This window comes from Pelodiscus sinensis, chromosome 7 (genome assembly GCF_052426305.1).
Source record: "Pelodiscus sinensis isolate ZL-2025 chromosome 7, ASM5242630v1, whole genome shotgun sequence".
NCBI lineage: Eukaryota > Metazoa > Chordata > Testudines > Trionychidae > Pelodiscus > Pelodiscus sinensis.
Window position 1 is genome coordinate 1,442,258 of NC_143058.1, and position 13,094 is coordinate 1,455,351.

The 13,094-nt window shown below is 71.3% G+C and overlaps 1 protein-coding gene across 2 annotated transcripts in view; it reads left to right on the forward strand.

Moving 5' to 3' along the window:
* Positions 1 to 6,104: 6,104 nt before the first annotated feature.
* The window catches only part of PTPRN (protein tyrosine phosphatase receptor type N), a 44,272-nt gene continuing 37,282 nt past the window's right edge, over positions 6,105 to 13,094 (forward strand). For both annotated transcript variants that reach the window (XM_075917682.2, XM_075917683.2), the window contains exons 1-2: positions 6,105 to 6,261; positions 13,044 to 13,094. In XM_075917682.2, coding sequence (XP_075773797.2) covers positions 6,177 to 6,261; positions 13,044 to 13,094 — 136 coding nt within the window. In that variant the 5' untranslated portion in view covers positions 6,105 to 6,176. The remainder of the gene's footprint in view (positions 6,262 to 13,043) is intronic.

Consider the following 13,094-nt stretch of genomic DNA (forward strand, 5'->3'; position numbering starts at 1 on the left):
CGCCCGCACAGCCTCTAGCGATCTGTGCCGGAAGTGCCCCTCTGCCATGGACACGGGCCAGACCGGGCCGGCTGCGCCAATGGGCACAAATCAGGCAGCAGGAAGGGCGACACAGACCCCCAGGGGACCGCTGGAGCCTGCCTGGGCACTCCGCAATGGGGCTGAGGAGCCGGCCTGCGAAGCGATGGCACCAGCCAGGCAGAGGGAGTGTGGAACTGGGATTCCTTAGCAAATCTGACACTGTCTCCCTGGGCTTGAGCAGAGACCTGAGCTGGCTGGCGCACTACAAAGGCAATTTCCCCTGCCTTTGATACTCGCATTTCCACAACGAAAGCTACAGGACAGGACACGGCCAGCGCGACTCAATTAGTGTCGTTAAGGCCGGTCCCACAATGGACAGGTAACTGCCTTTGCTGTTCTATGCACCCTGGATCTGTAAGCTCCCGACGCAGTGGGTGTTACCCACAAGGGCTCATGCTATGGCGTATTTGTCAGTCTCTAAGGCTACGTCTGGACTGCATCCCCCTGTCGATGGCTGCGACTCAGTCCAGCCCACCCGGTGAGTGTCTAGGGAGCACTGCTGCAAGCTACTCAAGGCAGACCTTGGCTCCTTGAGTAGGCTGGGCAGAGGCTGGCAGGCCGCAGGCGCCGGGGCTGCAGGCAGGCCCTTGGTGCAGTAGCTGGGTGGCTTGTGGCCAGTGAGCTGTGGAGAACGGGGACTGGTCCCCGCAGCAGGACACGAGGCCTTGCCCCTGGGCGTGGCGTTGGCCTGCTTGGGCCATGCATCTGGCGAGCAGGGGGGGGGAAGAGTCTGTGGTTCAGTGTCTCTGCAGTGCCAAGGGCCCTTCCACCCTGGACAGCTGCAGGGCAAAGGGGCTGGCCCTGCCCCACCAGGCTGGCACTATGCGGATGAGATGAGCTGGGGCATGCCAGGAACCACCGTGCCAAGGCAGCAGAGCATGGCAGGTGCTAGCCATGGCATGGCACCGCCTAGCCAGGGTCGTGCCTGTAGGGCTGGCGGGGGAGGGATTTGAAGGTGGACACATGGCAGTTCTGGGGGTGCTGTGGGGGTGCAGAGGCTCCGGACGAGTGGGACGTGGGAGCTCTCCCAGGGCCAGTGAGGCACTGGGCACGACTCCATGGAAAGGGAGGTTACGGAGCCAGGCACCTGCTCTCGGGTGTCCAAAGGGGTGTGGTGCCAGGCTGGGCACCAGGCACTGGCAGCCAGGTCCCCATCGGGCAGGGTAACAGACACTCCTCTCTCTGCCTGTTCCCTGCTCAGGGGCTCAACGCCAGTCCGGCCATGGCCAGAGCCCCCAGCCAAGCCAGGCTGCAAGTTGGCAAGAGACCATGAAACCAGCAGGACGAAACGTGCCCCAGGAGGGCGGGCAGCTCACGACCCAGGTCACCAAGCTAGGCTGGCGGATGCAGCGGGGACTGCGGCTTGGTGGATGGGTGAGGGAGCAGCCCCATGGGGTGTGATGTAGCTAGTCCAGCACATCTCGGGCCAGGCAGCAAGCGCTTCCCAACAGCTCCACTGGCTGCCATGCAACTATCGGCTCTGTCAATAAACGGGTCCTTGTTTCACTCCGAATGCTGCCTGGTGCTGTGTCAAATGGAGCAGTGACCCCAAGGGCCCCTGGCAGGCCAGCGTGCCTGGCGCTTGGGGAGGTGACCAGAGGGTCCCTGGCGGGCCCGGTGCCTCAGGGAGGTGACCAGAGGGTCCCTGGCAGGTCGGAGGGTCCAGCGCCTCGGGGAGGTGACCAGAGGGTCCCTGGCAGGTCGGAGGGTCCAGCGCCTCGGGGAGGTGACCAGAGGGTCCCTGGCAGGCCGGAGGGTCCAGCGCCTCAGGGAGGTGACCAGAGGGTCCCTGGCAGGCCGGAGGGTCCAGCGCCTCAGGGAGGTGACCAGAGGGTCCCTGGCAGGCCCGGTGCCTCAGGGAGGTGACCAGAGGGTTCCTGGCGGGCCCGGTGCCTCAGGGAGGTGACCAGAGGGTCCCTGGCGGGCCCGGTGCCTCAGGGAGGTGACCAGAGGGTCCCTGGCGGGCCCGGTGCCTCAGGGAGGTGACCAGAGGGTTCCTGGCGGGCCCGGTGCCTCAGGGAGGTGACCAGAGGGTCCCTGGCAGGCCGGAGGGTCCAGCGCCTCAGGGAGGTGACCAGAGGGTTCACGGCGGGCTGGTGGTCCCAGTGCTTGGGGAGGTGACTGTGCCGGCGCGTTGGGGTTTCCCAACTCCTGCACCCCCGTAATGGCATGAACAGACCCCGCCAGCCAGTAGAACAGGGGAGTTTATTGCCTCTCCAGGGTACAGCCCAGCACAGATGGAATCTGGTTCCAGGAAGGGGGCTAAGAGGCCTCAGAGCCCCCCCTTGAGATGGGGGGTGGCTGGGCCCTACAATCCCAGCCCCCTCCCTAGCTCTTTCTCCCCTGCTTCCCAGACAGAAACTAACCAACTCTCTCCCAGCCAGGGGCGGCATCCACCTTCCTTTGATTCTCTCCCTGAGGGGTAGCTGGTCAGACAGGTTGAGAGACCCTCTTTGCATAATGACTCACCCCCTGCCCTGCTGGGCCGTGCTGTAGCCAGCAAGGAACCCCCCACTACGTCACAGTGACCAGAGGGTCCCTGGCGGGCCCGGTGCTCGGGGAGGTGACCAGAGGGTCCCTGGCGGGTTGGTGGTCCCGGTGCTTGGGGAGGTGACCAGAGGGTCTCTGGCGGGTTGGTGGTCCCGGCGCTTGGGGAGGTGACCAGAGGGTCCCTGGCGGGTTGGTGGTCCCGGCGCTTGGGGAGGTGACCAGAGGGTCCCTGGCGGGCCCGGTGCTCGGGGAGGTGACCAGAGGGTCCCTGGCGGGTTGGTGGTCCCGGTGCTCGGGGAGGTGACCAGAGGGTCCCTGGCAGGTTGGTGGTCCCGGTGCTCGGGGAGGTGACCAGAGGGTCCCTGGCGGGTTGGTGGTCCCGGTGCTCGGGGAGGTGACCAGAGGGTCCCTGGCGGGTTGGTGGTCCCGGTGCTCGGGGAGGTGACCAGAGGGTCCCTGGCGGGTTGGTGGTCCCGGTGCTCGGGGAGGTGACCAGAGGGTCTCTGGTGGGCCTGGTGCTCGGGGAGGTGACCAGAGGGTCCCTGGTGGGCCTGGCGCTCGGGGAGGTGACCAGAGGGTCCCTGGTGGGTTGGTGGTCCCGGCGCTTGGGGAGGTGACCAGAGGGTCTCTGGCGGGCCTGGCGCTCGGGGAGGTGACCAGAGGGTCCCTGGTGGGCCTGGTGCTCGGGGAGGTGACCAGAGGGTCCCTGGTGGGTTGGTGGTCCCGGCGCTTGGGGAGGTGACCAGAGGGTCCCTGGCGGGCCCGGTGCTCGGGGAGGTGACCAGAGGGTCCCTGGTGGGCCTGGCGCTCGGGGAGGTGACCAGAGGGTCCCTGGTGGGCCTGGCGCTCGGGGAGGTGACCAGAGGGTCCCTGGTGGGCCTGGTGCTCGGGGAGGTGACCAGAGGGTCCCTGGTGGGTTGGTGGTCCCGGCGCTTGGGGAGGTGACCAGAGGGTCCCTGGCGGGCCTGGCGCTCGGGGAGGTGACCAGAGGGTCCCTGGTGGGCCTGGTGCTCGGGGAGGTGACCAGAGGGTCCCTGGTGGGTTGGTGGTCCCGGCGCTTGGGGAGGTGACCAGAGGGTCCCTGGTGGGTTGGTGGTCCCGGCGCTTGGGGAGGTGACCAGAGGGTCCCTGGTGGGTTGGTGGTCCCGGCGCTCGGGGAGGTGACCAGAGGGTCCCTGGCGGGCCCGGTGCTCGGGGAGGTGACCAGAGGGTCTCTGGCGGGCCTGGCGCTCGGGGAGGTGACCAGAGGGTCCCTGGTGGGCCTGGTGCTCGGGGAGGTGACCAGAGGGTCCCTGGCGGGCCTGGTGCTCGGGGAGGTGACCAGAGGGTCCCTGGCGGGCCTGGTGCTCGGGGAGGTGACCAGAGGGTCCCTGGCGGGTTGGTGGTCCCGGCGCTTGGGGAGGTGACCAGAGGGTCTCTGGCAGGCCGGAGGGCCCAGCGCCTCGGGAAGATGACCAGAGGGTCCCTGGCAGCTGGCAGGCCTGGCGCTCAGTGGCCCAGGGGCTGGGCACTCCAGCCGGTTACTCACAGGGCTCAAGGATTAGTGGGGGCTCCTGGCTAAGCTGCAGGGGTCTATGAGGTCTGCAGGGCTGGCTGGTGTTGCCAGTGGCTGGCGAGCGGAGGTGACCCCTGCCAGTGCGGACAAGGCCTGCCCGGGCTAAGGGCAGGGAGGGCCCTGCAGCCCAGGCACCCAGGTACTGGCAGCCCGGATGGCCCGGGGGAAGCACAGGTGCCTGTGTGAGAACAGCAACGGGGCTGGTCTCTGGGCCTGTGGCAGCGGTTCCAGCAGCCCAGGGGTGAGCCAGAGCCCGGGGCGGAGCAGCGAGGCCCTGCAAAGGGAGGCCCAGGAGCTGATGCTGGAGGGCGGGGCCGGCGGGGGCTCGGCGAGGGGCCAGGCCTGGACGTGCGGGCGCTGGCAGGGGCCTGGCTGTGCCACTCGGCGCATTGTGCTCTGCACAGGTGGGGGAGGCGTAGGCGCCGGCTGCACCGAGGGCCCGGGCGGGGGGGCAGGCGATGCTCAGCGGGAGCTCGACAAATGCCCGGGACCCCCTCCCAGAGGCCAGACCCCACAAGACGAGGTGAGAGCCTGCACTGAGCTGCCATGCTTGCCAGCTGGTGACTGTCTGCCCCATTGCCCCGCCCTGCCCCGTCCCACTCCCTGCCCTGCCCCATTGCCCCACCTCACTGCCCTGCCCCACCCTCATCCCACTCCCTGCCCTGCCCTGCCCCATTGCCCCACCTCACTGCCCTGCCCCGCCCTCATCCCACTCCCTGCCCTGCCCTGCCCCATTGCCCCACCTCACTGCCCTGCCCCGCCCTCATCCCACTCCCTGCCCTGCCCTGCCCCATTGCCCCACCTCACTGCCCTGCCCCGCCCTCATCCCACTCCCTGCCCTGCCCTGCCCCATTGCCCCACCTCACTGCCCTGCCCTGCCCTCATCCCACTCCCTGCCCTGCCCTGCCCCATTGCCCCACCTCACTGCCCTGCCCTGCCCTCATCCCACTCCCTGCCCTGCCCTGCCCCATTGCCCCACCTCACTGCCCTGCCCTGCCCTCATCCCACTCCCTGCCTTTCCTCATTGCCTGCCCCACCCCACTGCCCTACCCTGTCCCATTGCCCCACCCCATTGCCCTGCCCTTCCCCATTGCCCCGCCTCTGTGCCCTGCCCCATCGTCTGCCCTGCCCAATTGCCTTGCTCCCTTGCCCAGCTCTATCCTATTATCTGCCCTGCCCCACTGCCCTGCCCTATTGCCCCACCTGCCCTATTGCCCTTCCCCATTGTCTGCACTGCCCCACTGCCATGCACTTGTCCTATTATCTGCCCTGCCCCACTGCCCTGCCCTATTGCCCCGCCTGCTCTATTGCCCTTCCCCATTGTCTGCACTGCCCCACTGCCATGCACTTGTCCTATTATCTGCCCTGCCCCATTGCCCCACCCCCCGCCTCACTGCATTGTCCTGCCCCCTTTTGCCCATCCTGCCCCACTAGCTGCCTCACCCCCCAGGTTCCTAGGACATTGGCCACCAGGCACGTGCCAGCTCCTAGAAGCCCAGACACACTCGTCCTATTGGCCCACCTGGTGTGAGGGTGTGTCGGGGCAGGGCTGTGATTGGTCTGTTGTACAGGGGGCGGGACTCTGGTAGGCACCTGCCATCCCCCTGGGTTGTGGTTGGTGTCATCTGCAGTGGGCGTGGCTCCTCAGAGAGGGGCGTGTCCTGTGTGTAAGAGTGATTGGGGCAACTGGCGAGGGCGTGATTCAGGGGGCGGGGTTAATACATTTTGGGGGACGCGGTTGGTCCCCTGTGGAAGGGCTCTCACGGTGATTGGTGATTGGTGCATCCCAAAGGGGCGGGGCTATTGGCAGGGGGCGTGTCCCGCTCATTTAGATTACCTGGAGGGCGTGTCCCAGACATGCGTGGTGGTTGGTTCCCTGTTGGGGGCGTGTCCTGGCTGCAGGGTGCGATTGGTGGCTCCGCAAGGGGCGTGTCCAGACTGCGGCCTGTGATTGGCTCCTCGGGTGGGGGCGTGGCCGGGCGGCCCGGCGGCTGCGGGCGGCGCTGGGCTGCGGGCCCGGCGTGGTGCGGAGCGGAGCCGAGCGGCCGGGATGGGGCGGCGGCTGCTGCGGCCGCTTCTCTGCCTCCTGCTCGTGGCCGGCCGCCTGCCGCGGGCCGGGGGCGCCGGACCCCACGGTGAGGGGCGGCCGGGGGATGGGGGTGTCGGCCTGGGGGGGTCCCCATGGGGGGGCTGGGCTGGGGGTATCGGTCTGGGGGGTCCCCATGGGGGGGGCTGGGCTGGGGGTATCGGTCTGGGGGGTCCCCATGGGGGGGCTGGGCTGGGGGTATCGGTCTGGGGGGTCCCCATGGGGGGGGCTGGGCTGGGGGGTGTCGGCCTGGGGGTCCCCATGGGGAGGGCTGGGCTGGGGGGTGTCGGCCTGGGGGGGTCCCCATGGGGAGGGCTGGGGGTATCGGTCTGGGGAGGTCCCCATGGGGAGGGCTGGGGGGGCATCGGTCTGGGGGGGTCCCCGTGGGGGGGCTGGGCTGGGGGTATCGGTCTGGAGGGGTATCGATCTGGGCAGTCCCCATGGAGGGTATCGGTCTGGAGGGGTATTGGTCTGGGGGGTCCCAATGGGGGGTATCGGTCTGGGGGGTCCCCATGGCGGGTGGCTGTGCTGAGGGGGGTATCGGTCTGGGGGGTCCACATGGGGAGGGCTGGTCTGGGGGTCCCCGTGGGGAGGGCTGGTCTGGGTGGGTATCGGTCTGGGGAGGTCCCAATGGGGGGTATCGGTCTGGGGGTCCCCATGGGGGGTGGCTGTGCTGAGGGAGGTATCGGTCTGGGGGGTCCCCGTGGGGGGGCTGAGCTGGGGGGGTATCGGTCTGGGGGGCCCCCGTGGGGGGGCTGGGCTGGGGGGTATCGGTCTGGGGGGTCCCCGTGGGGGGGCTGGGCTGGGGGGTATCGGTCTGGGGGGTCCCCGTGGGGGGGCTGGGCTGGGGGTATCGGTCTGGGGGGGTTCCCATGGGGGGTATCGATCTGGGGGGATCCCCATGGGGAGGGCGGGCTGGCCGGGGGGGGGCTGTCTTGCTGGGGGCTGGATTTCAGCATCTGGGGCCTGTGTGGGAGTGGAGCGAGGTTGTTGTCTGGGGCCCTCGCAGCTGGACCCCTTGCGCATGGGCGGCTGCTGCTCGGGCCCCGGTTACAGCGGCTGGGGGGGAAGCTGCCCCCCCTGCCATGCACTGCCCCCTGCCGCGCGTGGCTCCTGCCCCCTGCCTGGCACCCCTGGCTTTGGCTTTGGGGGGTGCTGCGTGAGGTGGGGTTCACTCTAGCCCCAGGGCTGCACCCCCAGCCTCCCGGCACTGCTCTTACCTTCCTGTCGGGGAGCAGGCAGCGAGGGGTCAGGCTGGGCAGGGCGGCGGGACGGGGGCACCTGGTGTTTGCACCCTGGCCAGGCCTGACTGAGCCCGGGGGCTGCACCTGGAAACCGTGGTCCTGCTCCCGGGGGGCAGCTGGAGGGGCAGTGCTGCTGGGGAGCTGGGAAGGGGGAACGCGGCTGGGAGCAGACAGGCTGGGGGTGAACCTGCCCATCCTGGGGGTCTAGGAGGACCCCGCTGCCCCCGGGGGGGCGGTGCTGTCTGCCCTCTGCGTGGCTGCCTGTCACAGGCACGTCACAGGGCTCACAGCCCCCCTGCTCTCCCCCCGCTCCTGTGCCAGGCAGTATTCCTCCTGCTCCGCTGCAGACGTCACTGGTCCCTGGTCCCTGCCCGTCGGTGCTGGGGAAACGCCTCTTCTCCACTTGCGCCAGCCCGCCCCCTCCCCCCGGCGCCCCTCCCTCCCCCCCGCCTGCTTTGGGGGGGCGAGCGGCCCCCTGCCCTTGGTCCCCGCAGCTGGGAAGGTGGCCTGAGCCCCTCCCACACAGAGGGGGCCCATCTCCCTTCTCCCCTGGCGCCAGGTTGGGGGCCAGTGGGCGCCTCCCCAAGAGGGGGCACAGGCCAGTCCTGCCCTTGCTGGGCGAGGTCCCTGGCAGCCTCCCCCTTGCACCCCTGCCTGGGGCCTCGGCAGCTGTTTGGTGCCTGTGCGTGCGGTGCAGCGGCCTTCCCGCTCCCCCGGGCCTGCTGCCGCTGAAAGGGCCCGATCCGGAGCCCCTCCCTGGCAGGGAGCCGGAGACGCTGGCTGAGCACCCTGCCTGCTCGGGCAGGGGTGTCCCCGTCCCCCTCCAGCTGGGCGGGGCTCCCAGGGGCTCTGCTTGGCCCTGCCTGGCTCCGCCCATCCTGCGGGGCTGCAAAGCAGGGCAGGAGCTGGGCCCCCCGGCCTCTCGAGCCCCCGGCAGCTCAGGCAGGTGGCTCGTACGAGACGCAGGCGCCGAGACCCTGAGCTGGAGGAGGCGGCAGGGCGGAGGGGGAGGGGGCTGTGGCTGGGGGGTGGGGCTGGGGCGCAGCTGCAGGGCGCTTCGCGAGCATGGGTCGGGCGCGTGCAGGGGCGGGTGGAGCCTGGGATGGGGGGGCGGGTGCAGACCGAGTGGGGCCGGGCCAGGCCCTGGTGGGGCACTGCTCCGGGCCCCAACGCCCCCGCCCGCTGGGCACAGAGTGGGCAGCCAAGGGGTGAAGGCGCCTCCCAGCATGCTTAGCGCCTGCCCGGGAGCCCTGGGGCAGGCGGGGGGGAGGGGGGAGGAGGTGCCAGTTCTGAAGCCGCCCGGCACTTTATCTTCCTGGCCTGGGACCCGCATGCGGCTCAAATCCATGGTTGTGGCCCACAGCTCAGCAGGCTCCTGCCAGGCCCCATCCCCACGGCGCCCCCCTGCAGACTGGGGGCCCTTCCCCTCCCCTCGGGAGCAGAGGGGCCAAACCTTGCTGGCTCCCCAGGGAGTGACCTTGGGCCCTTCAGAGCCTGGCACAAGGGTGCTGTGGGCCCTGTTCATACCACGGGGCTGGACCGGAGTTCTGTCTGGCTTCTGTGGGGCTGGGCTGGGGGGCTGGCTGGCACAGAGGAGCTGTGGGGCAGGCTGGGAGGCTGGCTGGCACAGAGGAACAGTGAGGCAGGCTGGGGGGGGCTGGCCGGCACAGAGGAGCTGTGAGGCAGGCTGGGGGGCTGGCCGGCACAGAGGAGCCGCGGGGCAGGCTGGGAGGCAGGCTGGCACAGAGGAGCCGTGGGGCAGGCTGGGGGGCTGGCCGGCACAGAGGAGCCGTGAGGCAGGCTGGGGGGGGCTGGCCGGCACAGAGGAGCTGTGAGGGAGGCTGGGGGGCTGGCTGACACAGAGGAGCCGTGAGGCAGGCTGGGGGGCTGGCCGGCACAGAGGAGCCGCGGGGCAGGCTGGGGGGGCTGGCCGGCACAGAGGAGCCGTGGGGCAGGCTGGGGAGCTGGCTGGCACAGAGGAGCCGTGGGGCAGGCTGGGGGGCTGGCTGGCACAGAGGAGCCATGGGGCAGGCTGGGAGGCAGGCTGGCACAGAGGAGCCGCGGGGCAGGCTGGGGGGGCTGGCTGGTACAGAGGAGCCGTGAGGCAGGCTGGGGGGCTGGCCGGCACAGAGGAGCCGCGGGGCAGGCTGGGGGGCTGGCCGGCACAGAGGAGCCGTGGGGCAGGCTGGGAGGCAGGCTGGCACAGAGGAGCCGTGGGGCAGGCTGGGAGGCAGGCTGGCACAGAGGAGCCGTGGGGCAGGCTGGGAGGCAGGCTGGCACAGAGGAGCCGTGGGGCAGGCTGGGGGGCTGGCCGGCACAGAGGAGCCGTGGGGCAGGCTGGGGGGTTGGCTGGCACAGAGGAGCTGTGGGGCAGGCTGGGGGGCTGGCCGGCACAGAGGAGCTGTGGGGCAGTCTGGGGGGCTGGCCGGCACAGAGGAGCTGTGGGGCAGGCTGGGGGGTTGGCCGGCACAGAGGAGCTGTGGGGCAGGCTGGGGGGCTGGCCGGCACAGAGGAGCTGTGGGGCAGGCTGGGGGGCTGGCCGGCACAGAGGAGCTGTGGGGCAGGCTGGGGGGCTGGCCGGCACAGAGGAGCCGTGGGGCAGGCTGGGGGGTTGGCTGGCACAGAGGAGCCGTGGGGCAGGCTGGGGGGCTGGCTGGCACAGAGGAGCTGTGGGGCAGGCTGGGGGGCTGGCCGGCACAGAGGAGCTGTGGGGCAGGCTGGGGGGCTGGCCGGCACAGAGGAGCTGTGGGGCAGGCTGGGGGGCTGGCCGGCACAGAGGAGCCGTGGGGCAGGCTGGGGGGCTGGCCGGCACAGAGGAGCTGTGGGGCAGGCTGGGAGGTGGCACAGGGTGTCGGGGAAACTGGCGCGTGGCAGGAGCTGGCAGCTGGAGCAGCTCTAACGTCCTGTGGGGCCAGGCCCCAGGGGATGCCGTGGGCTTGACCGGGGCCCCCGCGTCCCAGCAGGGCCCCAGGGACACTCCGGAGTGGGGGGGGCTGTGCTAGTGCCCCTGCCTGTGACCCAGCCCCTGGCTGGAGCAGGCCGTGGGGCTGGGCTTGGGGCTGCCCCTCCCTGTGCTCCTGTGTCCCCGTTGGAGGTGGGGGGCTGGGCAGAGCGGCCTGCCCCTCCCACACGGGCTGCCAGCCGCCGCTTCGCCTGCCCCCAGAGGCCGCTGACTCACGCAGCTCGGCATGTCAGCACTGACGCCGCCGCGCGTCTGCCTGTGACTCACCCGCCCCTTCCCTCCATGGGGCCTGCCCCATGCGCTGCCCTGCTCCTCCGCCCCTCTGCCCCGTGGCCAGGCTGCCCAAACCCACTGCGGCTCTGTGCCCGCCTGGCACCGTGCTCGGGTGGCAGGAGCCTTCGGAGGGAGTGACTGGCACACTGGTGCCGTGGGGCAGGCTGGGAGGGGCGGGGGGCTGGCACAGTGGTGCCGTGGGGCAGGCTGGGAGGGGCGGGGGACTGGCACAGTGGTGCCGTGGGGCCAGGCTGGGAGTGGCGGGGGGCTGGCACAGTGGTGCCGTGGGGCAGGCTGGGAGGGGCGGGGGGCTGGCACAGTGGTGCCGTGGGGCCAGGCTGGGAGGGGCGGGGGGCTGGCACAGTGGTGCCGTGGGGCAGGCTGGGAGGGGCGGGGGACTGGCACAGTGGTGCCGTGGGGCCAGGCTGGGAGTGGCGGGGGGCTGGCACAGTGGTGCCGTGGGGCAGGCTGGGAGGGGCGGGGGGCTGGCACAGTGGTGCCGTGGGGCCAGGCTGGGCGGGGCGGGGGGCTGGCACAGTGGTGCCGTGGGGCCAGGCTGGGCGGGGCGGGGGGCTGGCACAGTGGTGCCGTGGGGCAGGCTGGGGGACGGTGGCTGGCACAGCGGTGCCGTGGGGCCAGGCTGGGCGGGGCGGGGGGCTGGCACAGCGGTGCCGTGGGGCTGGGCTGGGGGGAGGCTGGGAGGTGGGCAGGGCGACTGGCTCTGGGGCTGCATGGATGCTTCTCATGGGGGGCAGTTCTGTGCAGGGGGCGTGAGGGCTGCGGGATGCCATGGGCGCAGGGCAGTGCCCGGTGGGCGCTGGGGCAGCCTCCTGCCCTTGGCCGGGGCGGGCATGTGGCTCTGGCTCCCTGCGCCTCGCTCACTGCAGAGCGCGCTGGGCTGGCTCCGTGTGGGGGGCTCTGCGGGGCTGGGGGGCGCTTTGGGGAGATGGGGATTTGCCTCGTGTGTGGCCCTTGGGAGACGCCCGGTTCTGCCTCATGGCAGGCGGGGGCCTTGGTTCCTTGCCCGGCTGGAGAGGGGCTGGGGTGGCTGAGGCACGTCGGGCGAAGGGCCCTGCGGGGCCGGGGAAGGGGCCTGGTGGGTTCGGTCCCGGGGCCTCTCCGGAGGGTGCCAGGTCGCTGGCTCCGTGCAGGGAGACGGGCAGCGGGGTGGGAGCGGGCGCAGGCTGGTGCCAGGCAGGGCGCCGGGGCGGGTTTGCCCTGCCCTTCCGGAGGGGGCTGGGCTGGGCTGGGGGAGGCTGCGGCTTGTTTCCCAGGTGGCTGGCGGGAGCTGGGCGTTTCAGCACCATGGTCAGCTCCCGGCAGGTCCGGGCTGCAGGAGGGGCCGAGCCCTGCGCTGGGCCTGGGGGGCGGCACTGACCCCCAGCCCACAGGGGGAGGCCAGGCAGCAGCTGGGGCGCCAGCCCTGCCGTGTGTCCTGTGGGGTGAGCCCCCGGCAGGCTCAGTGCACGCAGGAGCCCAAGTCCCGGAGCCAGGGCTGGTGGCTCCCGGTGCTGGGGGGCATCTCACCTGGGTCTGTCCTGCTCCCTTTCTCCCTCCCGGCCCCGTGGCAAGCCAGCCCCCCGCCCGGCTACTCCTCCTTCCCCCTCCCTCCTGGCCTTCGGTGGTGAGTCATTGGCGGCTGCTGCTGGGCTGCAAGAAGCAGCGGGGGGGGGCTGCCCCCCAGGCCCATGTCAGCCCCCCCCCGGCGCTGCCCCCCAGGCCCATGTCAGCCCCCCCCGGCGCTGCCCCCAGGCCCATGTCAGCCCCCCCCCGGCGCTGCCCCCCAGGCCCATGTCAGCCCCCCCCGGCGCTGCCCCCAGGCCCATGTCAGCCCCCCCCCCCCCGGCGCTGCCCCCAGGCCCATGTCAGCGCCCCCCCCCCCCCCGGTGCTGTGAGGAGCCAGCAGGTAGTGGCTGTGCTGGCAGCTGGGGCATGTAACTGCCCCCACCCCTGTGGGAGGCTGCCCCCCATACCGAGCCCTGCCCTTGGGTGCGTCGAGCTGCCCCGACAGATGCATTTGCACCTGTCCCGACCTCCCTGCTCAGGCAGCTCCTGGGGAGCCAGGCCTGCGTCCCACCGCTGCAGCACCCCGGGGAGACTGGCCCCCCGCCTCCCTGCCAGGTGCTTCTGGGGCGCTCGCAGGGCCCAGGGCTGGGTTTGCAAGAATCGCCTGCGATACCCCCGTGTGGGGCCTTGGCCTGGGCAGGGTGGGGGGCCCAGCTCCATGCTCCTGCGGGGGTGGGGCCTTGGGTGGCTCCCCCCAGCCCTGCGGCGCCCCCCGGTTGCCACGCTGCCCCCAGCCCCGGCGAGCCCCCATGCAGGAGGCGCTAACTGTCCCTGTGTCTGTCCCAGGCTGCCTGTTCGACCGGCGGCTCTGCTCCCAGCAGGAGGTGTGTGTGCAGG